Source organism: Camelina sativa, chromosome 13 (genome assembly GCF_000633955.1).
Source record: "Camelina sativa cultivar DH55 chromosome 13, Cs, whole genome shotgun sequence".
Classification (NCBI taxonomy): domain Eukaryota; kingdom Viridiplantae; phylum Streptophyta; class Magnoliopsida; order Brassicales; family Brassicaceae; genus Camelina; species Camelina sativa.
Genome location: NC_025697.1, coordinates 6,603,746 through 6,630,366, shown reverse-complemented (window position 1 = coordinate 6,630,366; position 26,621 = coordinate 6,603,746). Strand labels below are relative to the sequence as shown.

Sequence of the window (26,621 nt, the reverse complement as noted above, 5' to 3'; positions counted from 1 at the left end):
AAAGACAATAAATGAATTTATTTCGTTTCCAGTATATATATTTGAAAAAACTATCCAGAAAACAAATTCAGATAGATTTAATTAGAATGACTTACTATTATTAATTTGACATATATATATATATATATAAGAATACAGTCAAAATTATGTTGGTCGAAATCCAATCTATGGGATAAATGTCAAAATATTTTAAGAAACTTTAAACCTGCCAAACATTGTGAGGCCCATCATTTTTTCAACCTTTTGTTTTGTCATTTAATTTTTAACTGAAAATGTAAATAATTAAATAAGTAACCAAAAAAAAACACTTTTAAACCGCGTTTATATCTTTGTCGGTTTCAAGGGTAATATAGGAATGTCACCACCTATATAAACTCCATACTCACCCCCGCTCTTCTTCCTTCTTCTCCATCGTCAGATTTACCGATTTCACCTCCATTTTCTTCGATCACTCTATAGACCAGAGCCTACGTAGCTCTCACCCAAAAAAGGTAACCATCAATTCTCTCTCTTCCTCTCTTAATCTCTCTTAATCTGTGTGTTTTGCTCGATCCAATTTTTGTGTGTTTTCGCGATCCGATCTCGCTTTCTCTCCTGTTTCGATTTGGATCTGTTTTAGTTTCGAATGCTTATTTTTTCCATCCAAACATATAATTTGGTGTGATTGTGTTCAGAGTTAAGGTTCGATCTGTGTCGGTGATCTGCAGACAATTCACGTAATTTCATTTCTCATTAACGTTTTTTGTTTTTTGTTTTTTTTAATTTCTCAATCCTTGAACCGGCCGGTTCTTTTGCATGTACCAGATCTGCGATTTTTGATTTGAATTTCTCGCTCTACGTGTGTAATTTTCGTTAATTTGCGGCTTTAAACGGCTCATTAGTCATTATTAAGCATGATCATGAATGTTTTGGTTCATGTTTACGTAAAACGTATTTTGTGTGCATCTTCTAACTCTTACGAAACCGGATCTGAGTTTTTTTTCTTTCTAAACCGACACTCTCAAATGTTATTTTATTTACAAATGTTTGAATGGTTGGATCTGATTTGTTTTTTATTTTTATTTTCCTGGAGGTTAACAAAGCAAAAATGGTGAAGATTTGTTGTATTGGAGCTGGATATGTTGGTGGTCCAACCATGGCGGTCATTGCTCTTAAGTGTCCATCTGTCGAAGTAGCCGTTGTTGATATCTCTGTACCAAGAATCAATGCTTGGAACAGTGATCAGCTCCCCATCTACGAGCCTGGTCTTGATGATGTTGTTAAGCAGTGCCGTGGGAAAAATCTCTTCTTCAGCACTGATGTTGAGAAACATGTGAGAGAGGCTGACATTGTCTTTGTCTCTGTCAACACCCCAACTAAGACCCGTGGTCTTGGAGCTGGCAAAGCTGCTGATTTGACTTACTGGGAGAGCGCTGCTCGTATGATCGCTGATGTTTCGGTTTCTGACAAGATTGTTGTTGAGAAATCAACTGTGCCTGTCAAAACTGCTGAGGCCATTGAGAAGATTCTTACACACAACAGCAAAGGAATCAAGTTCCAGATTCTTTCCAACCCTGAGTTCCTTGCTGAAGGTACTGCTATTGAAGACCTTTTCATGCCTGACCGTGTTCTCATTGGTGGTCGTGAAACACCTGAAGGCTTTGCAGCTGTTAAAGCCTTGAAAGATGTTTATGCTCAATGGGTTCCTGAAGAGAGGATCCTCACTACCAACCTTTGGTCTGCTGAGCTTTCCAAGCTTGCAGCTAACGCCTTCTTAGCACAGAGGATCTCATCTGTCAATGCAATGTCTGCTCTCTGTGAAGCAACTGGTGCCAATGTCTCAGAGGTCTCTTACGCTGTGGGAAAAGACTCTCGGATCGGCCCCAAGTTCTTGAACTCAAGTGTTGGATTCGGTGGATCCTGTTTCCAGAAGGACATCCTTAACTTAGTCTACATCTGTGAATGCAATGGCTTACCTGAAGTCGCTGAGTACTGGAAACAAGTCATCAAGATCAACGACTACCAGAAAACCAGATTTGTTAACCGCATCGTCTCTTCAATGTTCAACACAGTCTCCAACAAAAAGATTGCGGTTCTCGGTTTCGCCTTCAAGAAAGACACAGGAGACACTAGAGAGACTCCAGCCATTGATGTCTGCAAAGGTCTGTTAGGTGACAAAGCTCGTCTCAGCATCTATGACCCACAAGTCACTGAAGAGCAGATCCAAAGAGACTTAACCATGAACAAATTCGACTGGGACCACCCCCTTCATCTCCAGCCCATGAGTCCCACCACTGTGAAACAAGTCTCGGTCGTTTGGGACGCATACGAGGCAACCAAAGACGCTCACGGTATCTGCATTTTAACCGAGTGGGACGAATTCAAGAAACTCGATTTCGAAAAGATCTTTGAGAATATGCAGAAACCAGCTTTTGTTTTCGACGGTAGAAACGTTGTGGACGCTGAGAAACTCAGGAAGATTGGGTTCATTGTTTACTCCATTGGTAAGCCATTGGACCAGTGGCTCAAGGACATGCCTGCTCTTGCCTAAACAAACAAACCTTTTCCTTAGCTTATTTTTCTCTCCATTTTTTTCGAAATTCTCATGAGTTTTTCCATTCATCTTTAACTATGTTTTGATCAATAATTGTCGCTTTTGTTCTTCGTATTATGAACTCCAACAGAGATTTTAGGTTTGGTTTTTGTTGGTAATTATGTACCTTGGGTTATCAAATCTTGTAAGCTTTTTGAGTATTATTTTCATAAATATACAAGTTTTTCTCTAGTTGATTTCTTCTTCAGTTAGTATTTTAGAATCAAATTTTCCCATATAGTGATTGATATTATTGTATACATTTTTTATTGGTCCAATAATTAATCAACTCAACAATGTTCTGTTTAGTCACTTTTTCAATTGGTCGCGCTTGCCACGTCGGATTCTCTTAGCGAAACAAAAAGTTCACTACTTCACTCCCTCTTTTGAACTTTTCTTGGCGATTTACTAAAATACCCCTTTCAATACTACACTTCGCTCAGTGCTTATACATCTTTCTCTGTTTCTCTCGTTCTCCCGAATACTCAAACTCACATAAACTCAAAAGATTCGAGTTCTTTCGTATTTTTCGATAGCCTTCAGCCACTCCATTCTTCTCTCTACCTTCTTCGCCAGAGAACTGATCCTTTCTTTCTCAGCTTTCTAGGAAAAGTAGAGAGAAACAGAGCATTTATCCTTCTTTTTTCGTCAACTCATCTGATAGTTTCTTTTGATAATGAGTCTGGCTTGCGTCTGTTGCATCCTTATCTGCCTCTACATCATCTACCTCATCGCCACCTTCATCTACTTCTTCTTTATCAATAAACCCCGTGTGTTTCGCGCCTAAAAAAATGGAAGAAGAACATCAAGGTCTCGATAAACCCATCAATGGAGCTCTGCGACATCTCAAGATCACTCATTCACGAGAAGAAACAGAAGAATCGACGAACCAACAGCGAGACCTCTCTTGTTACTACAACCTAAGGGAAAATCCGAAGAAGAAGACCCAGGAATCTCCGGAACCGATGAAGAAGAATCTGTTCAGATGCGATGAATGTGGAAAAGGGTTTCGGTACGAGAAATGTTATTCGAATCATCGAGCGGTGATGCATTCTTCGACGAACCAGAAGGTTTATGAAGAAACTATGATGAGTATGTGTCGTAGCTTCAGTCTTGTGAGGAAGAAGAAAAGATCGAGGCTTATTAGGTTCAAGAAGACTTCATTTTCTTGTTCGTTTACAACATTTACTGAGTCGCGTTCTGTTTTTGCTGCCAATGATGAAGAGCTAGAAGTTGCCGATTGTTTGATTCTTTTGTCTAAGAGTAGTCCCAAGTTTGTAGACGGACTTAAACTTGTTGCTGAAGCAGTAGATGTTACTCCTAAAGGTAGCTCTGATTTTGGTTGTTTGCGCAACAAGAAACCTCTAAAAGGCGGTGACTTTGAATCTGGGTTTTTCAGTAATGAGCAAAGACTTAAGGAAGAAGTGTTTAGTAGTCATGGAACACCGAAAGAACCAGGTGGCTTCTTGAGAGACGATAACAGATTGAATCAGCAGAAACGGAGAAAAGTTGGTGAATTTAAATCTGTGTTTTTGAGTAATGAGCAAAGACTGCTAGAAGAAGAGGTTACTTCCCCTGTTATATTCAAAGGACCAGCGAGTTTCTTAGGAGGTAAACATGAAGTGGATCAGCTGAAACGGTGCAAAGCCGGTGACTTTGAATCTAGGTTTAACAGAACTGAGCTTGGAGTAAGGGTTATGGAGTGTACTGACTCAGACACTGAGATGATAACTGAATCTGATAGGAAGAACGCTGAGCATCAATGCAGGTTGTGCAACAAAATATTCTCGACTTATCAAGCTCTAGGAGGTCATCAGACGTATCATCGGATGAACAAAAGTAAGAACAAGATGGAGGAATCAGTTGAACTTGAGGACGAATCTGTGAGATGCTCAGTGACAAAGAGAAGAAGACACGCAAGTGTAGTAGCATCCGTTCAAGGAAGTTCAGCTCGGTTCATGGTTTAGGTGGTCACACATGGCAAGAGACAACACTCGAAAACAGAGGATGATGAAGATTTGGGGTTCTGGTTAGTGTTGGAATCAAGTTTTGTGCTGTTGTAAACAGATTGGGATGTTTTTTTTTTTTTTTTTTGCTTTGGACTTCCAATTATATTCAGTTTTGCTCTGTTTCTTTCCTCAATTGTTTTTTTTTTTTCCAAAAAACTGTCATGTAGTATATTTTTGGTTTCCTTGGGGATTATATGACACTTAACTCGGGGTTTGATTTCCGGTTCGAGTCAATTTTTGTTGCATATAGAAAGTCACAATCCAACGTGTCGGTCGGTCTTTGGTTTTTCAACAAAACTTTTTAGCATATAAATGAAATTTAATAAAACTACTTTTTCCTGACAAGAAAAACAACTACTTTATTTATTTTTTCCTAAATGTTAAACGAAAACGACAACTAGAATTTAGTACAGTATTTTGTCATTAATTTTGTAAAAGATACCTGATTACCTATGGTGAAATCGGACCTACCAGGTAAGACTATTATGAAATTTTTCAACACCCAAAAAGTATCATCCAATTGCTTAATTTTCTCATTCAGCACATTAAATTGAACTTGCGTCCAAAATCTAATCACTTGTAATTCACGTCATTTGTTTTTGTGGACGACGTCAATTTACTATGTTTGATTTTTTTTTTGTTTTTTTTTGTTTTTTTTTGTTTTTTTTTGTTTTTTTTTGTTTTGCTTTTCATAGTAACAATTGTACCACCTAGAGGCGATTGTCGAACTTTCAAAGTTATTACAACGTTTTGATTTTGACCAAATCAATCAATAATAAATAAAGAAATATTCAGTTTAAACGTCTAAATTTTAAACTTGTTTCGAAACCAGTTTAGACTTAAGTTACAAAATCAAGCTTCTATTTTCATATATAAACACTACAGTAAGAAATAGGAGTAATTGTCAAATTATATTGAATGGAATAAAAATTAATATCAGTTTAATAGTTATGTTTGATCTAAAAAAATTAGTTTATATCAATCAATCATTTAAGAGGAAAGATGAAAAAGCAAAACTCTTGCTTAGCCATGAAAATAGGTGTGGAGACAATGTTATAATTAGCTCTCTATAAAACAAGCCCTAAACTCAAGGTCAAGACACCCATTTTTTAAAAAATTATTGTTTTCTTTTTTTTTTTCATCATAATTTTAGATCTTGAAAAATAAATTATTATTTTCTTTTTTTTGTTCCTTAATTTTATTTTAATTTTTTTTTGGTTTAGATCCACCGGCAAACTCACTGAGAAAAAAAAAAAAAAAAAAAGCTTCTATTTGTTATTCTCTCATTTGTTTCTATTTTTCATTTCTCTACTTTCTTCTTCTTCATCAGCTCTTTGAATTTTGAATCTTGATCTGTGAGGAAGAAGGCTCTTTGAATCTCTCTGCTCAAGACGTGAATTTGAGGCAAACCCATTACGATTCTCTTCGTGTTCAATTTGATTGAAGCAAATCTCTCCCAGAGGAGTAAGGCGGGAATCTCAAAATTTTGGATTCTGAAATCCAAATGCGGTCTGGGAGAAGACCACAAGGAAGAAGAAGAAGAGCGACAAGGAACGGGAAAGAGACGGAATTGAGATCGAGAAGAAGCGGTGAGAAATCGGGATCGGAGGAGAGGCGGAATCTGATCGGATCTGATGTTGGGTTTGGGATTTTTTCTGCTGCCGCTGTCGTCAGGAATTAGGGTTTTATCGGGTTCGATTTCTCTGTTCACTGTGGTGGGGCTGCAGCACTACCAAGTTGGAGGATGCAGCTTCACATATCGCCTAGCATGAGAAGCATCACGATTTCGAGCAGCAATGAGTTTATTGACTTGATGAAGATCAAGGTCGCAGCTCGTCACATCTCTTACCGAACTCTCTTCCACACCATCTTAATCCTCGCTTTCTTGTTGCCTTTTGTCTTCATCCTCACCGCTGTTGTTACCCTCGAAGGTGTCAACAAATGCTCCTCCATTGGTATACACATATTTACTTCCTTTTTCTTCCATTTTCCTTAACAAGTTGTTTCCGATTTTTGTTGTCTTCTTCATCTTAACTGGTTCGGATCTCGACTTTTCTTATGTGTTTTAGCTATATTTAGGATTCTCTGTTGTGCCTGCCTTGTCTTCTCCGTGGAACGATTAGGATCTTCCTTAGCATTTGGATTTTGGCAGGCTAACAAAAAAAGTTTTCATTTTTGCTAGGGATTGTACTAGGATAGGCTTAAGTCAACAGAGTTTGGTTGATTTTGGATTCTTCTTGTTAGGTCCCCACTAATGAATATTTTGTAGGATCTTAGTTTTCAAAGACCTGTACTACCCTAATTGTTAGGAGTACATATAATTTTCAGAATCTGTTTCTCACATTTCCCTATCAATACGTTTTGTTGGATTGTGGAGCTGAATGGCAAAATTTTTTGCAGAATTCCCTTTTTTTTGTTTGTTTGTGTGGAGTATGAAACCAACAGACTTCTCTGCCTTACTAGATTTGAACCAAATTGAATGTCTCTTTTGGTATTTTTCACGTTACGTTTATCTTATATGCTGTTTGAGGGCATCTCGGTTCTATACTTCTATATGTTTTAGTATGTTCATTTGTTGAGGTTTTCCATTCAAGATCGGTTGAATGATCAACTTCCATGTTTCTTTCCGGTGCTCTTGTGACGCTCTCAATAAAGTTTCTTCCCCTTTTTTTCTTACTTTCAGATTGTTTAGGGAGACGGATAGGTCCACGTCTTCTTGGTAGGGTAGATGATTCAGAGGTGCGTGGTTTCTTTCTTTAGTCGGCTAATTTTCAGTATCTTTTCATATTCTTAAATGATATATTTTTTCCTCGTGTGTCTGTTGCTGCAGAGACTAGCTAGAGACTTTTATAAAATTCTAAACGAAGTAAGCACTCAAGTAATTCCAGATGGTTTGAAGCTTCCCAATTCTTTTAGTCAACTTGTCTCGGATATGAAGAATAACCACTATGATGCAAAAACATTTGCTCTTGTGCTGCGAGCCATGGTAAGCTTTGTCTAATCTGAAACTACTTTTGATCCTTCATCAAAAGGACATTTGTTTTTGTTTATATGGAAAATCTGTTACACTTGTCTGCGGGCCTTGAAATTGTTAAGTTGGTTTCCTTGTCTGTACATGGGCGAGATCTACTATTGTTAATTCTTGTTGCTCTCTAAACTGACCCATATTAATTGGAAGATTATCATATGTGATATGTTTTTATTTGTCTTTGAACAGATGGAGAAGTTTGAACGGGATATGAGGGAATTAAAATTTGCAGAACTTATGAACAAGCACTTCGCAGCAAGTTCCATTCCCAAAGGCATTCATTGTCTCTCTCTAAGACTGACAGATGAATATTCCTCCAATGCTCATGCTCGTAGACAGCTTCCTTCACCAGAGTTTCTCCCTGTTCTTTCAGATAATACTCACCACCATTTTATTCTGTCTACGGACAATATTTTGGCTGCCTCAGTTGTGGTCTCATCCACTGTTCAGTCATCTTCAAAACCCGAGAAAATTGTCTTTCACATCATCACAGACAAGAAGACATATGCGGGTATGCATTCATGGTTTGCGTTAAATTCTGTTGCACCAGCTATCGTTGAGGTTAAAGGTGTCCATCAGTTTGACTGGTTGACGAGAGAGAATGTTCCGGTTTTGGAAGCTGTGGAAAGCCATAATGGTGTCAGGAACTATTATCATGGGAATCATGTCGCTGGGGCAAACCTCGCAGAAACAACTCCTCGAACATTTGCTTCAAAATTGCAGTCTAGAAGTCCAAAATACATATCTTTGCTCAACCATCTTAGAATATATATTCCAGAGGTTAATTTTTTATCCCCTCGTTTAAACTTGCAATAGAACTCATGCGAATTCTAAAATCATTTGCAAATTTCTTCTATCTTTTTGTTTGGAATAGCTTTTCCCGAACTTGGACAAGGTGGTATTTTTAGACGATGATATAGTTGTTCAGGGAGACTTGAGTCCGCTTTGGGATATTGACCTTGGTGGTAAGGTCAATGGAGCAGTAGAAACTTGCCGGGGTGAAGATGAATGGGTGATGTCAAAGCGTTTAAGGAATTACTTCAATTTCTCTCACCCGCTCATCGCAAAGCATTTAGATCCCGAAGAATGTGCATGGGCATATGGTATGAATGTCTTTGATCTGCAAGCTTGGAGGAAGACAAATATCAGAGAAACGTATCACTCTTGGCTTAGAGAGGTAACTATCCAAGAAGCCTACAGTCTTTTGTTATTGTTGATCAGAAATCTCAAGTTACCTCACTATCCTACTCTTGTTTGCTTCTGATTTTGAGCAGAATCTAAAGTCGAATCTGACAATGTGGAAGCTTGGAACCCTGCCTCCTGCTCTTATCGCGTTCAAGGGTCACGTCCACATAATAGACTCATCATGGCATATGCTTGGATTGGGCTATCAGAACATGACTAACATTGGAAATGTGAAGAAAGCTGCAGTGATCCACTACAATGGCCAATCCAAGCCATGGCTCGAGATCGGTTTCGAACATCTCCGGCCGTTCTGGACAAAATACGTCAACTACTCCAATGATTTTATCAAGAATTGTCACATCTTGGAGTAGCAAAGCGGAACCTTTAGATGATCTTGAAGGTTACACTTATAGGTGTAAAAGACGGAAGTAAAAAAAAGAAGCAGAGATGAACACAAAGCCACTGCAGGCAGAGTTTACTCACTCTAAAAAAGAAGATTCAGAAATTTAGTTTACAACATACATAAGAAACGAAACTTTTGTTGCAGCGAAGGGGAAGCTGCATAAGAGAAAGAGAGAGAGAGATAAAGAATCATTCTTTCTGTAAAATAGAAGGTACCCTTTTTGAAAATTCTTTCGGTTTCGATTGGAGAATCCAAATCTTGAATCTTTTTATAAGAAATGGGAAAGATTTGGGTTTTATATGTTTATTTTTTTTTGGTTATTAAGAGGGGTCGTGATCAGAGAAGCCAGTTGTTGATAAATCAAGGAACATACAATTTATACACTTGTTACATTTTTACTCCAAACATTGCTTATTACTACTACTACTACAACATCATTTGGGTTCATCAGACGATCTTCTCTTTACAAATGTGTATCTTTCTTTCTTTACTATGTTTTGATTATTAGATCACCTGTGAGCCAAAATAAGTTAAACTGATTAACAAATAAACAAAAATCAAAGAGCTTTTGAATGTAAAAGTTTTTTGGGATTTAATATTAATTAGATCATACGTACAGAGCAGTTTTCTTTGATGATACAAAATCATACAAATCTTGATAGTAATTAAAAAAAAAAAAAATGGAAATATTTAAAAAAGGAGAGAGCTTTTTAATTGGCGTAGAGATTGGGAAGGAAGGACAGAAAGGAATGGAACATTTGGCAGCAAATTGATTGATATTCTAAAAATCTCATCTTTTTTAATCATTTCCTCTCTTCCTATCTGCTCTCTGAGTCTGTGATGAGGAGCTTTGACAGATCCTTCTGATTCCATCAAACTCAGATCAGTCGCAGACCCCAAGTAAGACCATCAAATTTTAGGGTTCTTTTTTTTTTGTTTCTTTTGTTTTTTGGGTTCTTATATGCGTCTTCGATCGGTTAACCTAATACCCAAATTGAGTCCTATTGGGTAACTTGTATTGTTGATTGATTCATGATCATATATTTTTAATAGATAATGATGAATTGATCTTTGCGATTCTTCTTTGATTTCGTATTTATTATATGATCGATGTTTTTTATAATTCATTCAAGATCATCCATTAATCTATTTAAGCTTCAGGTTTCACAAATGTGAATTGAGCTACAGACAATATTTATCACTTCTTAAGCTGTTTAAAATGTGTTCTTCGTGTGAAACAATTGCTCCTTATTTTTGATTCATTGCAGATTGCCAGATAGGATCCAAGCAACGAGGTTTCAGTTTAGTGATATTTCCCATCTCGGTTGTTGCTTCTTGTTTTATACTTCTTGTGAAGTTATTGGTTAAGAGAGAGAGAGAGAGAGAGTGATTTGGTTCGTGGAGATATATGGCAGAGGTGAAGGATCAGTTAGAGATTAAGTTCCGGCTAAATGACGGTTCAGATATCGGTCCTAAATGGTTTCCCGATGCTACAACCGTTGCGACATTGAAGGAAACTGTTGTTGCTCAGTGGCCAAAAGGTCAGTGGTCTATGCTTTTTATACTCTCCATGACCAGAATGGTTAAGACTTTTAGAATTTCATTGTAAAGAGAACTTTCATCTTAAGCCTCTTGATAGGTTCAGAAACTCATTGCCCTCTTGATTGATCCTTGATTCACTAACCAACCGTAAGAAGAGTTTCAAACAGAATCATTGCCTTCTTTATTGATCCTTTAAATCGATAGGGTCTGTTACTGAGCTGACAAAGCTACACTTCCCTGCATAAAACTCCTAGGCTGGTTACATTAGTCCTGCACTAGACTCAACAAGAACACCTTCTCTGACTCTTCTCAATGGAAAGATGCTAGTTTTGCTTTTTGCCTATTTCTGTGATAATATCAAAACCTGATTGTGAATCATCGGTGTTATGGTTTTGCTCGGTTGTATGATTGTGAACAGATAAGGAGAACGGGCCAAAGACGGTGAAAGATGTGAAACTGATAAGCGCAGGTAGAATATTGGAGAACAACAAGACGGTTGGAGATTGCAGGAGTCCTGTCTGTAATCTCTCAGGTGCTGTCACCACAATGCATGTAATAATTCAACATCAGGTTATTGAACAAGGTAAAGCTTGACTTAAATCGATTTTTTGACGATTCTAAAGCACACTGCTCTTATTGTTGTTGTGGTTTGATCTTTTGTTCTGCTGATTGATTGATGGTAACAAAACAGAAAAGAAGAAGAAGAAGCCTAAAGGTGATGTGAAGAAACAGAACAAATGTGTCTGTTTATGTTTTGGAGCTCGGTGTTAACAAAAAGCGTACGTAAGACAAGTAAATTTAAAAAAAAAGCTTTGGAGATTCAGATTCTGTTCTTGAGCCTTCTTCATTACTTTTTTCCTTTCTTGTAATTTTCTTTTTTTTTTTTTGTTGGTGACACCATTGGCTTTTTTGATCGCTTGGGGTTTTGGTTTCTCCTAATGTAAGTCTGATTCATCATATAACACCGTGGAATCATAGAAAACTAAACACAAATTTGCACTTCTTTCACAGTTTCACAAGAACATTCAATTTTTTTTTTTATCACGCGCTCCATGAGCTTCGTGAGCAAAAACTGAAGTCGGTAATATGTTATCGGAACGTACACACCACGCTCTGTACCTGCGAGTGGTTGGTTTAGTTAACACAGTCGTAGTGGGCCGATCTCGTTATCAACGGCCCATATTACGGACAATATTTTTGGACGGCTCATATTATTTTGTACTTCGAAAAATCCTATATTTTCGTGAGGGAACACGTGTCAGAATAAGGTTTAAAGTACGTAGTTGGGCACCTCATCCCGAGAGGGTTCACGAAGCCTCCGGCGTCGTTTAGCATCTTCTTCTTCTTCTTTATTATTTCTGTGCTTCACCTTCTCCTACTTCTCGCTAAAACCACACGAGAAAGCAAAAAAAAGTGTTATCTTTGCTGATTTCTTAAGTAAACATCTCGCCGTTTTGGCGGATTTGTACTGAACTACCTGTTGTATTTTATCTTCCTATATTAATTGTTTGCCGTTTTTTTGAATCTCCGAGCTTATGGCGACGACTAAGACGACTGCTACGGCGGCGTTTAGTGGTGTGATCGGCGTTGGACCGGAGACTCGAAGGGTTTCTTCGTTTTCTCATCTTCAACCTTCTTTGGCTTTTCCGGCGAAACCCAATTCTTTTAAAGCTCTTAAACTAAAGCAGAGCGCGAGGCTCACGCGGCGACTTGAGCATCAGCCTTTCGTTGTCCGATGTGATGCTTCTTCTTCTTCTTCTAATGGAAGGGTAAATTCTGAAACTTGAGGTTTTATTTTTGTACTGGACTCTAATTAAGTTTTTTTTAAAAAAAATTTCTGATTGCGAAATTGGGTTTGATGTTGTTTGCTTTGTATAGCTTACACAGCAAGAGTTCACAGAAATGGCGTGGCAATCGATAGTTTCGTCGCCAGATGTTGCTAAAGAGAATAAGCAACAGATTGTGGAGACAGAGCATCTAATGAAAGCTCTTCTGGAGCAGAAGAATGGTTTAGCTCGCAGGATTTTCTCTAAGATCGGTGTGGATAACACAAAGGTTCTAGAAGCGACAGAGAAGTTCATTCAACGCCAACCAAAGGTAATGAGTGTCTTCTTTAAGGGTTGAACTTTGTGGTTATTGTTTGTTTGGAGGCTAATGAGAGTTTTGTTTTTGACTTACAGGTGTATGGAGATGCTGCTGGTTCGATGTTGGGGCGTGATTTGGAAGGTCTGTTCCAGAGAGCAAGACAGTTTAAGAAAGATTTAAGAGACTCTTATGTGTCAGTGGAGCATTTGGTTCTTGCTTTTGCTGATGATAAGCGGTTTGGGAAACAGTTGTTTAAGGATTTTCAGATTTCTGCGAAGAGCTTGAAATCTGCAATTGAATCTATCAGAGGGAAACAATCAGTCATTGACCAAGGTTTGTAACCACATTTGAGCTTTGATAGTTAATAGTTCGATTGCATATGTAGTTGGTGAGAGAGTTAATGACCATGTTTGACAGATCCGGAAGGCAAGTATGAGGCATTGGAGAAGTATGGAAAAGATTTGACAGCAATGGCTAGAGAAGGAAAACTCGATCCTGTGATTGGTAGAGATGACGAGATTCGTAGATGCATTCAGATTCTTTCAAGGAGAACAAAGAACAACCCTGTGTTGATCGGTGAACCAGGTGTTGGTAAAACCGCAATTTCAGAAGGGTAAGTTTATCAAAACATAAGATTTTAAAAGCTACACATACGTTTATTGTAAAGTTGTAATGCTAAGATATTACATTCCCACTTCTAAAACAGACTTGCTCAGAGAATTGTGCAAGGAGATGTACCTCAAGCATTGATGAACAGAAAGGTATTCAAGTACTTATCAAACTGTTTATCTTTCTGTATTTTTAACAAATTTGGACAACAACTGATACAATCATTTTTGGTTTCTTTTCAGTTAATATCACTGGATATGGGTGCTCTCATTGCTGGAGCGAAGTATAGGGGAGAATTCGAAGATAGACTAAAGGCTGTACTTAAGGAAGTCACAGACTCAGAAGGCCAAATCATTTTGTTTATCGATGAGATCCATACAGTTGTTGGAGCAGGTATGCAACATCTTTTGATTGTATGTAAACAGTTAAAACTTTTTCCTTGTAATGATTTGTAATAAAAGTTTGATTCTTTTTCTTTCAGGTGCGACTAGTGGGGCGATGGATGCTGGTAATCTTCTGAAACCGATGCTAGGTCGAGGCGAGTTACGTTGTATCGGTGCAACAACGCTTGATGAATATAGGAAATACATTGAGAAAGATCCTGCCTTGGAACGTAGGTTTCAACAGGTTTATGTCGATCAACCTAATGTTGAAGACACGGTTTCAATTCTCCGTGGTTTGCGGGAAAGGTATGAACTTCATCATGGAGTTCGTATCTCCGATAGCGCTCTAGTGGAAGCTGCTATCCTCTCAGACCGTTACATCAGTGGCCGGTTTCTACCCGATAAAGGTAGATACTTTGCTATTACCATATGATCTTATTATCTTCATTAAACAGAGAGTGTTGTTTCTAACTACTTTGGCATTTGGTGTTCTAGCAATTGACTTGGTTGATGAAGCGGCAGCCAAATTGAAAATGGAGATCACTTCAAAACCGACAGCTCTTGACGAGCTTGACCGTGCGGTGATAAAGCTTGAAATGGAGAGACTTTCGCTCACTAACGATACAGACAAAGCTTCTAGAGAGAGATTGAATCGAATCGAAACAGAATTAGTGTTACTAAAGGAGAAGCAAGCTGAGTTAACCGAGCAGTGGGAGCACGAGAGGTCTGTTATGTCCCGTCTTCAGTCGATTAAAGAGGAGATTGATCGAGTAAACCTCGAGATCCAGCAAGCGGAACGTGAATACGATCTCAACCGTGCAGCAGAGCTCAAATACGGAAGCTTAAACTCATTGCAGCGACAGCTAAACGGTGCAGAGAAGGAGCTCGACGAATACTTAAGCTCCGGAAAATCTATGTTTAGAGAAGAGGTTTTGGGTAGCGATATCGCCGAGATTGTGAGTAAATGGACTGGAATCCCAGTTTCAAAGCTTCAACAATCCGAAAGAGACAAACTTTTACATTTGGAAGAAGAATTGCATAAACGGGTGATCGGTCAAAATCCAGCAGTGACTGCGGTAGCTGAAGCAATCCAACGATCAAGAGCAGGTCTTTCGGATCCAGGCCGTCCAATAGCTAGTTTCATGTTTATGGGACCAACCGGTGTTGGTAAAACTGAACTAGCCAAAGCACTTGCGTCTTATTTGTTCAACACAGAAGAAGCCTTGGTGAGAATCGACATGAGTGAGTACATGGAGAAACATGCTGTGTCTAGACTCATTGGAGCTCCACCTGGATATGTTGGTTACGAAGAAGGCGGACAGTTAACGGAAACAGTTAGAAGAAGGCCTTACTCGGTCATCCTCTTTGATGAGATTGAGAAAGCTCATGGAGATGTCTTCAATGTCTTTCTCCAAATCTTGGACGATGGGCGAGTCACAGATTCTCAAGGGCGTACAGTGAGTTTCACCAATAGTGTTATTATTATGACCTCGAATGTTGGTTCGCAGTTTATTCTGAACAACACGGATGAGGATGCAAATGAGCTCGCTTATGAAACGATTAAAGAGAGAGTAATGAATGCTGCAAGATCTATCTTTCGTCCTGAATTCATGAATAGGGTTGACGAGTATATAGTTTTCCAACCTCTTGACCGCGAGCAGATCAACAGAATTGTCCGGTTACAGGTATGTTTTCTTTTCTTGGAAAAATTGCAAATTTGATTATGCTGGTAACATTGTTCGAGCCTAAATGTCCACAGGAGGTAACTTTTGGAGGCAATTAGATAGTTAAATTGGAAGATATTGCTCTCAGATGCTCGTTGGTGAATAGTTTGATTCTAATTGCATTCGAAAGATCACTTCTGGCTATCTTTAAACAAAATTGAGAAAGATTAGACTGTTTTAAAATGGATTTGATCAAAGTTGATGCTTTTTTCCCCAAGGAAGTACATAGTTATGTTATCCAACACCCTCACTGAATATTTCTTTCTACAGCTGGCACGTGTGCAGAAGCGAATTGCAGACAGGAAAATGAAGATAAACATTACGGATGCTGCGGTTGATCTTCTTGGAAGCCTCGGGTATGATCCAAACTATGGAGCTAGACCTGTTAAGCGTGTGATACAGCAAAACATTGAGAACGAGCTCGCTAAAGGTATCTTGAGAGGAGATTTCAAGGAGGAAGATGGCATTTTGATCGATAACGAGGTCACAGCCTTCTCCAACGGCCAGTTACCTCAGCAAAAGCTCATATTCAAGAAGATCGAGTCAGAAGCAGCAGGTGCTGAACAAGAAGAAGAAGCTTTCTCAAAACAGAGTAGTTAAAAAGTGAAACCTTTTGGAGCCTAAAAAGTGTCAAGACTTTTTAGTACAGACCTTCTTAGTGCATTACTTGTCACAGAAAAAAACTGATAATAATTATCTCAATGTGAGTTTATAAAAATCATAAGCTGCTAAGTCATTCCACTGATGTCTCACAGGTCTAGAGATTATGGAAATTGTTGATCATAATTTGACTGTATATGAATGAAGAATCTCTGCAGGTGCAATAGATTTAGCTGAAGTAAACAAATTTACAGGATGTTTCACACATCAATGTTACATTGATTCGGATTGGTCAGTCGTTTCTGAGGCGAAGGTCCAATTTCACGTTCACCCAACAAAGAATTTCTCCTTTTCAATATGTTTTCTTTAGGAAAGTAATTGTCTGCAGAACACAAAAACAAAATAAAATTAGCTGTTGTTGTCGAGCCAAAAAAAAAAAAACGGTTCTGCAATGTGCCGGCATGAGTGGGATTTTTTTAGTACCTTGTTTCTTCTCTGTGTGATTGCCATCTTCGCTTGGATTTGCATCCTCTGAATCAGACAAAGGAGCGAGAGTGCAGATACCAAGCAAGTGTCCATTGAGGCAAACAAAATACTCAATGCAGTCTTCATAAGCTTCCAAACGAATGCAGGCACTCTGAGGTATAATCTTAGCTTGTAGCATGCTCCATAACCTAGCTTTACAGTACGGGCAAACCTCGGATGGATGAAAAGGAACCGCCTTGTGAATGATCACTTTCCGGACTTTGGATGTTGGGAAATTCTTAAAAATCCCACGGAACAAACCCACGTCGCCTTCTTCTCCTTGGTCAAGATGCTCACAAGGATCACAAACGTAGAGTACATCGGTTCTACATTGAGGCGGAAGCAGGCTTCTTCCCAATGTTCTGGAGAACCGGGTTCTGTAAACAAAGTGGCCAGGGATCTGAACAGAGCTATTGAATAGACCGCCTTGTGTACATCCTGAGCAGTAGATGAGAAGCTTCCCAAGAGCTCTCCAGTTACCGTCAATGCAGTGACTACCGCTAGATTGCAAATCAAGCATCATTTTGGGGGCACGAGTCTTGCAAAACTCTTTCCATAGTACCCGTTTGGCGAAATCATCAAACCATCTGCATACACAGGAAAGTGTTGCAACTAACTTCGGATTCCAATTCAAATGTTGGAACACTAATAACAAGACATCCTCGTTTAAATGGCCTTTGGTGCATTGGCAGGTCGGGGAGTGTGTGCAACGATACTGCTTTGGTAAGATCATTCTCCTCTAAGTTTCAATCAGAGAAGGAAAACACATAGAACTTCCAACTGCAAAGAGATACATATCGATCCATTAGTTCCCCAAACACTCCAATACATTTAAGATCCATAGCAAACAATTTTCTAATGCCAAGGAATTGACAGTGTCAAGACAACAACCAAAACATACAGAGAAAATGAAAGAGAGAGCGGTTGCGGGAGACTCTCACGGGACCCTTGACACACACATGTACAAACCACAGAGAGTCTCACGGGAACTACCTTCTCCTTAATATGAAGTCTGTTCACATCCGATTATGATATAAAACAGAAGAAGAGAAGTATCAGATTAATTTGATCACCTATAGAATTATCCATTCAAGTCACGAATCCTACCTACTACATCACCATCAAAAAGAAATGGAGTCAAACTAGCCGAAGACCTTCAACTTCAAGGGGCAACAGATAAAAACAATGCAACCTCAGATCTATCTTATAGGACCACCACATCCAAATTTAAAAAAATCTAGCTAATCCGAATCATCAAACTCATTTCTCTAGTCCCCAAAAAATTATTAAGCACAAATATTACGAAGATTTTCTAAAAAGAGAGGAACTTTACCAGAACAAAAACTGTGAAGAATCACTTCAACGAACATATGAAGTTTTTTACTCGAAAGAGCTTCTGCTCCTAATCTCAGAAACCGCAACTAGAAAACCTGCAAAATTAGGGCATTTCAATGTTCAAAATACAGAAAAAAGGAAGAGACTTTCATGAAAGGAAGCAACGAATGAGGAACCTCGAGAGCTCAGAAACAAAACCCAGATTCCAGAAGCAAACAAACAAGGACCAATTCGCGGAAAGATATCGATTAAGCAAAGGAAAGAAATCTCAAAGCTTTAATTTTTATTTTTTACTCCATCCAAGTAGCAGAGAGGAAGAAAGGAAAATTAAATTAAATCCAGGAATGGTACTATGACAGCCTGTGATATAAGTACACCACAATATCCAATTACAATATGACACGTGTGTTAAAGAATCTAGATGGTCAATGGCGTTGTAAGGGACGGCGTGAGCTTGGGGTCTGGTTTTTATATTTCATTTTGCAGTCCCAAACTTTAATAATTTATAACCACTAGTTACAAATTCTCAAAACATACCCTTTTCATCTTTTAGTTTTGATAAGATATAATAACGCTCACAAATTGTAGAATCTTAGGTTTACATTTACATACCATGCATAAACACCATGAAACAATTATGAATTATATTATATATGGGACGAGATTGTTCTGAGAATAGTATATATTATCATCTTTTGATGTTTTATGTTGTTGGAGAAGACGTCTTTTCTTGGAGAGATATGACAGACTCAAAGGCACCCACTAAAGCCTTAACTTTGCTCTTGCGAGTCTGCGCAAGCTTATTAGCTGTTTCCTCAATCACATTGTTGTACAACAACACTCTTGAGTCTCTCTTATTATCTGTTTCTTGGTGTTTCAGAACAACTGTCGGTTTCTGTTGTTGTTGTTGTTGTTGTTCCTTGTCGTTGCTCAAGTTGGTTCCTTTAGTCTTTAAGCGTCTCCTACTACCGGATTTCGAGTTTGTGTCAGCTCCAGCGACGACTCTTCCTCTTTTGAACTTGAGCTTTCTTGGACTGTTGTTGCCTTGTGATCTCAAATCTACAATCTTTCCTCTTTTGACTCTCTGTTTCAGTCTTTCCTCTTTAGCGGATTCTGCTGAGAGAGCTGTGCTTTTCCCTTGCCTTGTTATGTTGTTAGCTTCAGAGAAAGACATCATATTCTCATTGTCGTCGTCATCCTCTTCTTGAGAAGATTCATCATCATCAGCTTCACTCTCAATACAATCAGCTTCGTCCTGGCTCTTTGGATCATCAGTAGGTGGTGAATCCATGACACACCTTTGGTTCTGATCAGTCTCAACAATCTCATCCCCTGTTTCCATCTTAATAACATAGAGAGTTTTCTCTTCAACCAAGTCTTTACACTTCTTATCCACATGTTTCCTGGTTTTCACTAAAGGAACTCTCAAGCTACTACTCTCTTTCTTTGTCTTGCAACAACGAGAACAGCGTTTGGAGGACATGACTGATACTCTAAAAGGCACAACTGCCTTCTTTGGTTCTGCAGCTTTAGATCCACCATTCATCTTCTTTCTCTTCACAGTACTGCGCCGAAGAGCTATCGCTGCTGTTTGTGCAACAGATTTCAGCTTCAAAGCAGTGACACGCCTGTTATGTTCAACCATCTCTTTAGATCTTGATATAGCTCTTCCGCGAGTCACAAAGACCATCTTATTCTTCTTCTTCTTTTTTCCCTTAGCTAACACCACCTCTTCGTATGTTGTACGTGCATCATTCTTCTTAACATCATCACAAACTCTGCTAGAAAATCTTTCAACTTCGCTCTTAGTGTGATCAGAGCCACCAAAATCACATATTCCCGAACCAAAAGAAGAACTCAACACCGATTTGGTCATCAATGCCTTCTTCCTCACTGGTGAATCAAAGCTTGGAGTTCCAGAATAGCTTCTGTCAACCCTTTGGAGAGGTGATGAAGAAACTCTTGGCTTGTCTTGAGACTCATGTTTCCTCCCGTATTTGCAGGCATCATGACAAGAACCAGTCGGTGATCTGAGATAGTTAGGAAGAACTTTCTCTTCACTGTATAAGAAACTCAGTTTTCCAGTAGAGATCCTTCTCCATGATCTGTTTACATCCGGTGAAATAGGCAAACGTACGGTCTCCTCAGCCATCAATCAATCAGCTTAGATAGAGAGAATTCAAGGATAGATTCTTTAAACTACAAATGTTAAGAACAAAGAATAAAAGGAGAATGTTTTATTAATGAAAAATATCATAGGACTATCTAACCTTTTTTGATGTAGAGGCTAGAGAAGATCCTCGACCTGAAATGAAAGAAGGATACAATCTTAGCTCTAGTTACGAATAATATTGATATCAAACCATTGAAACCCATTTTAGATTAAAGCAACCTAAACAAGAACCTAAAAGCCATCAATCATAATCATTTGCATAGGAAAAACTTGTTGTATTTTACCAAATCAAGGAACTTTGAATGTCTATTTGCTACATGCTGAATCCAAAGCATTTCTGCTAAAATGATTTAAGAAAAAAAGGGACTCTTACAACATTTGAGGTAAAAGTAGGAAAAGCTCTCACCTTATTGTTATTGCAGAGACCTTTCAAGATGTAATAGACGCCATTCATTGTTTTCTCTAAGGTTTCTTGTTTCGTACGAAAGAGAGAAGAAATTTGTTTTTTTTTGGGCTTCGATTTGGGGGATTTGGCCAAGATTTTTCTCCTACGTACTCTCCTGATTTTTCGCATATTTCTTAGAAAATTTTTCTTCGTTGGGTAAGTTATTTTGTTTTTTTTCCTATTTGTTATTAGTTATAACTAATCTTTAGAATGACAGAAAAAAAAAAAAAAAAAAAAAAACTCTAAAAATACAGAGATAGTGTGTGTGACCACCACATTAATCGGTAAGATTTAGTAGTAGGCTTGCGTGGCCCTTCGCCCTAGTTCTGCTAACCAGACTCTCTATAATCATCTAGCATTGACTAGATTTAATTCTTTCTTTGTTGGTTTTTTTCTTTCTTCTTTTTTTTTTTTATTGAATTTTGCCAAAGAAAACTAATCATGACAAAACCGAATTCAAACCAAACAAACAAAACACATGAACCAAAAGTATATCGGTTATTACAATCCGAGAACCGGATTATGTAGACAAAATGGAACATTCTCAAAACAGCTAGGTTTGGGTGGAAATAGTTGGTTCCACATAAAAAAAAAAAGCCTAGAAAGATCATCTTGGCGTGTCGAACTCAACAAACGAAAGAGATATATACATGTCGTCTTCAAAAATCTCCGATATATGCCAACGTTAATAATAACATTCGGTATTATTTTTTCACTATTCTATTGATAATTGAGTGTTTATATAATATAGAAGGGGAATGTCGACCAACCAGATACCATCAGTGTCACGTTCCAATTGCCATTTTCTGTGCCACTTTGTTTGGTCCCTACGGTTTTTTTTCTTCTTCTCCTTGCTTTTTTGCATACATACAAGCCTCAAGTACATCAAATAAATGAATAAACACATTGAACAGACTTATCTGCACATGGCCTTCTTGTTTTTATCCACTTTGCTCGATAAGAACATGAAACAATATTCCAATATTTCGCTATTTTTTTTGTTTATAGGAATTTTTTTTTTTGTACCTTATTTAAAAAATGTGAGATAAATAAATATAAAAGAATGTATTTATATCATCTTCATATTTCACCATTTAGAGAAGAAGATATAATTTTTTATATATCACACATACACACACACACACACACATATATATATATATATATATATATATATATATGTTCGGATATTCCTCTTCAACATGCCATATGAGAATTTAATTTGAACAAAGTTATTTCTTTACCATATTCATTTGTACAGCACAGTCTTCGTGTGTATTATTAATCCACTTAATTCCTTTCATATTTAATATTTGAACACTGACTTTTATCCAACCCAAAAAACAAAACAAACAAAAAAACAATGGTCAAATAGTGTTCGATACAAATGTGTGGTGTGGTCCGTTGATATTATTGGTGTCGTCGTAACTCGAATTTTTAATGCATGATATGGATTTGTTATTTGTACGACTGTTAAATTTTGGAAACTTCACTGTCAGCTGGTACGTCTGTACTTATAATAATATTTTACCACGGGCAAACAAAGGTGCCTTTTTAATTATATGTATACTAGTATTAACCCAAGAAAGCAACTGTAAGTAATACTAAAAATTGCAAAAATTAACGACAGTTGATGATGATGAAATTAAATAGTATAGTATTATACTATTATCAACTGGATGTATCTGTATTTAACCAACAAATGCCTAATTACGTGATTAGGCTTTCATCTTATTAATCATTATATCAAAATAAAATTCAATGATTAAACAAAAATACCAACTCTTATAATAACAATAATCGAAATTGGTCCACATAAGTAGGCCCGCAACGTTGTTATCGTCATGATCTGTACGGAATCCAATTTGCTCTCGATGGTGTTGTTTGTTAATGTGGGCCGTCAATCCTGGTTCAGTTTCCGATTTAAACCCAATCTTCGGTTTAGTTTTCGAACCGGTAAACCGAATCCTACTAGAGAGAGTAGTAGAGACGTACGTATCACACACACTCCTTGTTGCCTTCGCCTATACAAAGCTCCATCTTCTCTCTTCTCTCTTCTCTCTCTCCCAATCACTCCCCCTGCAAAATATTCTCTCCCTCTCCCATGGTGGTTCCTCTATTTCAATCATGCCCTCTCACCCCAACTTCATCTTCAGGTATTTATTATATGTACACAATTTCCAAATTCAATTTATATCTTAGCTTGTAATCCTTCAGTAATGGCTTCTTCTACACTCAAAGAGAATTTTGAAAATGTCTTTTGTTAACTCGACGGTTACAAGCTTTCTCTGAGAATTAATCATCTTTTCCCGAGAAACTGCTTTCCCTGAAAAAAAAAATTGACTCGTTTTTGAACTGTTGTATAGCGAACAAGGTCACCATGCAATTCAACATAATCGCTTTGAGTATATGATAAAATCCGAGTTAACAATTTGAAAATTTCAGGTGGATTGGACTGTTTTCCGAGAAATTCCGTCGACAAACGACTGGAATCGAGGAAAACAACGGCGGAGACTCGACCAGCAGCGGCAGCGATGAAACGCCGGTTCTGAGCTCCGTCGAATGTTACGCTTGTACTCAAGTAGGCGTCCCAGCTTTCCATTCGACTAGCTGCGATCAAGCTCACGCGCCGGAGTGGCGTGCCTCAGCTGGCTCTTCTCTAGTTCCGATCCAGGAAGGATCCTCCGTCCCCAATCCTGTTCGAGCTCGCGTCAGACGTCTCAAAGGTCCGTTCGGCGAAGTTCTCGATCCCAGGAGCAAGCGCGTGCAGAGATGGAACCGCGCGTTGCTTCTAGCTCGCGGGATGGCGTTAGCGGTGGATCCGCTCTTCTTCTACGCGCTCTCTATCGGTCGAACCACCGGACCTGCGTGTCTTTACATGGACGGCGCGTTCGCCGCGGTGGTCACGGTGCTCCGCACGTTTCTCGACGCTGTTCATCTTTGGCACGTGTGGCTTCAATTCAGACTGGCATACGTTTCGAGAGAGTCGCTTGTCGTTGGTTGTGGCAAGCTCGTTTGGGATCCACGCGCCATCGCGTCTCACTATGCACGCTCCCTCACTGGCTTCTGGTTTGATGTTATCGTCATCCTCCCTGTGCCTCAGGTTCAACTCCCGACGACTTTTCCAAGAAACCTTCAAACTATTCTTCCAAATATTAGGAAAATAACACTTAACCTCTTATTTGTTGTTTCAAGAAAGACCTCCATGAATCATATTGAAAGTGTTACCTTGTTGATGAATCCTGATATGAGATGCAAATTTGAACTGTGTGTGTCTCTTTGTTTTGTAGGCTGTGTTTTGGTTAGTTGTGCCGAAACTGATAAGGGAAGAGAAGGTTAAGTTGATAATGACGATTCTTCTGCTAATATTCTTGTTCCAATTCCTCCCCAAGATTTATCACTGCATTTGCTTGATGAGAAGGATGCAAAAAGTCACTGGCTACATTTTTGGGACTATTTGGTGGGGTTTTGCTCTTAATCTCATCGCATATTTCATTGCTTCGCACGTGAGTCCTCTCAAGCTAGATCCGCCTAAATATAATGTGCTGCAACAATACACTTAAAAGTTGTTTTTTTGTAATGGACATTGTGGTGGTTTCAGGTTGCTGGGGGATGCTGGTATGTTCTCGCAATACAGCGTGTTGCTTCTTGCATAAGAGAGCAATGCATGAGAGCCGGGAAATGCAATCTGAGTCTGGCTTGCAAAGAAGAGGTCTGTTACCAATTTGTGTCACCGACAAGCACATTTGGATATCCATGCGTATCTGGAAACCTTACCAGTGTGGTCAATAAGCCTATGTGCTTAGACTCTGACGGGCCATTCCGATATGGTATCTACCGTTGGGCACTTCCAGTCATCTCCAGCAACTCTCTTGCGGTTAAGATCCTTTACCCCATCTTCTGGGGACTAATGACTCTCAGGTATTTCCTTCGTTTCAAAGTTATTAGGTTTACATCTTGGATTTTTAAAAATCTCTGATTGTCATACTGATCCTGAATGGGTGTCGCATTTTACAGCACATTCGCGAATGATCTTGAGCCCACAAGCAACTGGCTCGAAGTTGTTTTCAGTATAGTTATGGTCCTTAGCGGGTTATTACTCTTCACGCTATTGATCGGAAACATTCAGGTAAACTATGAAAGAATAACTCTTTCCTTATGATATTGTGTTTTGATGGAATCGGAGGATTTTTAACAAGATTTTTACTTTCCTTTGAAGGTGTTTTTGCATGCAGTAATGGCAAAAAAAAGGAAAATGCAGATACGGTGTAGGGATATGGAATGGTGGATGAAACGTAGGCAGTTACCTTCCCGGTTAAGACAGAGAGTTAGGCGATTTGAGCGGCAGAGATGGAATGCCTTGGGTGGAGAAGATGAGCTAGAACTTATACAAGATTTGCCTCCAGGTCTTCGAAGAGATATCAAACGATATCTTTGCTTTGATCTCATTAACAAGGTACTTGAAAACAGACAATACACGCAATCAATCTTGTTAAGACTTGTTGAAAGCAATACCTGTTAAGTCTCTGACATGTTTGTTCTTTCTCAGGTGCCATTGTTCAGGGGCATGGACGATTTGATCCTCGACAACATTTGCGATCGGGCTAAGCCCCGTGTCTTCTCTAAAGACGAAAAGGTACCTCACCCATCATTTCTCAAAACTTAATTTTCCAATCTCTTGCTTCAGTTTCGGTTTAAGAATTATAGTTTCACTCTTTACACTGAGCCACACACATCATAAGGGCCAAACGTTTTGTTTTTTCTTATTAGTGTCTTCAGTTTGTAAAATCTGATGAGGTTATTGGTGATTGTCACAGATCATCCGTGAAGGAGATCCTGTACAGAGAATGATATTCATCATGCGTGGGCGAGCAAAACGTATCCAGAGCCTAAGCAAAGGGGTAGTAGCCACAAGTATGCTCGAACCAGGGGGTTACTTAGGAGACGAGCTACTCTCGTGGTGCCTACGCCGTCCATTTACTGACCGGCTTCCCCCTTCATCGGCAACATTTGTCTGCCTCGACAACATCGAGGCATTCTCCCTAGGATCCAATGATCTTAAGTACATAACCGATCATTTCCGGTACAAATTTGCGAACGAGCGGCTTAAGCAGACGGCAAGATACTATTCGTCAAACTGGAGGACGTGGGCAGCCGTAAACATTCAGATGGCGTGGCGCCGGTACAGGAAAAGAACCCGTGACGGTGGTGGAAACGGTTCGATGAGTCCTGTGTCGGAGAATAGCGTTGAAGGTAACAGTGAACGCCGGTTGCTTCAGTATGCCGCGATGTTCATGTCCATCCGACCTCATGATCATCTCGAATAAAACCCAAAAAAAAATAGAAAAGGTTCCAAAATTTATCGGTCCAAATAATTTATGTCTCCCTTTATTTTCTTTAAAATTCGTTCTTGAGATGATGTTCATGTACGCATTTGAGTTTTCTTCCATAAAAGCTTCACCCCTTATGGTTCAGTACAAAGCAGATTATTTTAGATCAAATACTAAAATTTTTAATGAATTAGCTTAGCTATATATATTTTAAAAAGTAGATTATAAAAGTAATTAATGGCGTTGATTGGGGAACATACGCTTTTTTTTTTTTTAACAAAAGAAAATAGTAATATGAAAAAAAAAAAAAAAAAGGAAATAAACTTGTAAGAAAATATTCCTTGATTGGGCTAAAAGAAAAAAGGTATAGTAGTAAAAGAACGACGTCGCTAAAGAAGTACGACGTTGCATATATCGTATATAGACTTTTTGTCAAGTTTAGGACTTGCCCAAAGCTCATTCAGAGACTCAAAAGATAGTTCATCACAAAAAAAAAAACCTACTCCCAGAAAATTTCTTCCAAATCTCTCGCCATGGTTTCTCTCTTCTCTCGTGAATTTTGATTTTTCAATAATTATTTAATTATTTATTTATAGTTTCAATTGATAAGTCCCAACTGTTTCGCTTTCTGATTCATCGGTTATAAAAGTTAGCCCAAAAAAAAAAAAAAAAA

The 26,621-nt window shown here is 38.5% G+C and overlaps 8 protein-coding genes across 10 annotated transcripts; 6 read left to right on the top strand and 2 right to left on the bottom strand.

Annotated features, from left to right (window-relative positions):
* On the top strand, positions 386–2,764 carry LOC104735568 (UDP-glucose 6-dehydrogenase 3). Its single transcript, XM_010455383.1, has 2 exons — positions 386–491; positions 1,073–2,764. Exon 2 carries the CDS (start codon positions 1,088–1,090, stop codon positions 2,528–2,530), a length of 1,443 nt encoding a protein of 480 aa, XP_010453685.1. The 5' UTR covers positions 386–491; positions 1,073–1,087; the 3' UTR covers positions 2,531–2,764.
* Positions 3,364–4,539, top strand: LOC104738002. The gene has a single exon (XM_010458242.1). It carries the CDS (start codon positions 3,364–3,366, stop codon positions 4,537–4,539), a length of 1,176 nt encoding a protein of 391 aa, XP_010456544.1.
* Positions 5,848–9,620, top strand: LOC104735566 (probable galacturonosyltransferase 14). Its single transcript, XM_010455382.1, has 6 exons — positions 5,848–6,536; positions 7,265–7,320; positions 7,412–7,567; positions 7,799–8,389; positions 8,484–8,786; positions 8,884–9,620. The coding sequence occupies exons 1-6, from the start codon at positions 6,326–6,328 to the stop codon at positions 9,163–9,165; spliced, it is 1,599 nt and encodes a 532-aa protein (XP_010453684.1). The 5' UTR covers positions 5,848–6,325; the 3' UTR covers positions 9,166–9,620.
* LOC104735565 (membrane-anchored ubiquitin-fold protein 2) lies at positions 9,888–11,749 on the top strand. The gene is made up of 4 exons (XM_010455381.2): positions 9,888–10,097; positions 10,466–10,738; positions 11,158–11,322; positions 11,431–11,749. Exons 2-4 carry the CDS (start codon positions 10,606–10,608, stop codon positions 11,508–11,510), a joined length of 378 nt encoding a protein of 125 aa, XP_010453683.1. The 5' UTR covers positions 9,888–10,097; positions 10,466–10,605; the 3' UTR covers positions 11,511–11,749.
* On the top strand, positions 12,052–16,276 carry LOC104735563 (chaperone protein ClpB3, chloroplastic). The gene is made up of 9 exons (XM_010455378.2): positions 12,052–12,508; positions 12,618–12,836; positions 12,920–13,157; positions 13,242–13,437; positions 13,531–13,585; positions 13,676–13,826; positions 13,915–14,223; positions 14,312–15,501; positions 15,811–16,276. The coding sequence occupies exons 1-9, from the start codon at positions 12,275–12,277 to the stop codon at positions 16,138–16,140; spliced, it is 2,922 nt and encodes a 973-aa protein (XP_010453680.1). The 5' UTR covers positions 12,052–12,274; the 3' UTR covers positions 16,141–16,276.
* On the bottom strand, positions 16,243–18,323 carry LOC104735564 (EID1-like F-box protein 1). 3 transcript variants are annotated; one of them, XM_019234987.1, is made up of 5 exons: positions 18,177–18,323; positions 17,999–18,095; positions 17,567–17,677; positions 16,624–17,445; positions 16,243–16,522 (listed from the first exon to the last, which is right to left on the bottom strand). In XM_019234987.1, the coding sequence occupies exons 4-5, from the start codon at positions 17,396–17,398 to the stop codon at positions 16,401–16,403; spliced, it is 897 nt and encodes a 298-aa protein (XP_019090532.1). In that variant the 5' UTR covers positions 17,399–17,445; positions 17,567–17,677; positions 17,999–18,095; positions 18,177–18,323; the 3' UTR covers positions 16,243–16,400. The 3 variants fall into 3 exon arrangements, with proteins under 3 accessions (XP_019090532.1, XP_010453681.1, XP_010453682.1); XM_010455379.1 differs by lacking the exon at positions 17,567–17,677 and having other exon boundaries at positions 18,177–18,321; XM_010455380.1 differs by lacking the exon at positions 17,567–17,677 and having other exon boundaries at positions 17,999–18,086; positions 18,177–18,321.
* On the bottom strand, positions 18,529–20,745 carry LOC104735562 (bromodomain adjacent to zinc finger domain protein 2B-like). The gene is made up of 3 exons (XM_010455376.2): positions 20,580–20,745; positions 20,271–20,305; positions 18,529–20,163 (listed from the first exon to the last, which is right to left on the bottom strand). The coding sequence occupies exon 3, from the start codon at positions 20,150–20,152 to the stop codon at positions 18,704–18,706; it is 1,449 nt and encodes a 482-aa protein (XP_010453678.1). The 5' UTR covers positions 20,153–20,163; positions 20,271–20,305; positions 20,580–20,745; the 3' UTR covers positions 18,529–18,703.
* Positions 22,746–26,092, top strand: LOC104735561 (cyclic nucleotide-gated ion channel 2). The gene is made up of 8 exons (XM_010455375.2): positions 22,746–22,774; positions 23,064–23,721; positions 23,909–24,124; positions 24,220–24,539; positions 24,636–24,747; positions 24,838–25,074; positions 25,168–25,254; positions 25,436–26,092. The coding sequence occupies exons 1-8, from the start codon at positions 22,746–22,748 to the stop codon at positions 25,943–25,945; spliced, it is 2,169 nt and encodes a 722-aa protein (XP_010453677.1). The 3' UTR covers positions 25,946–26,092.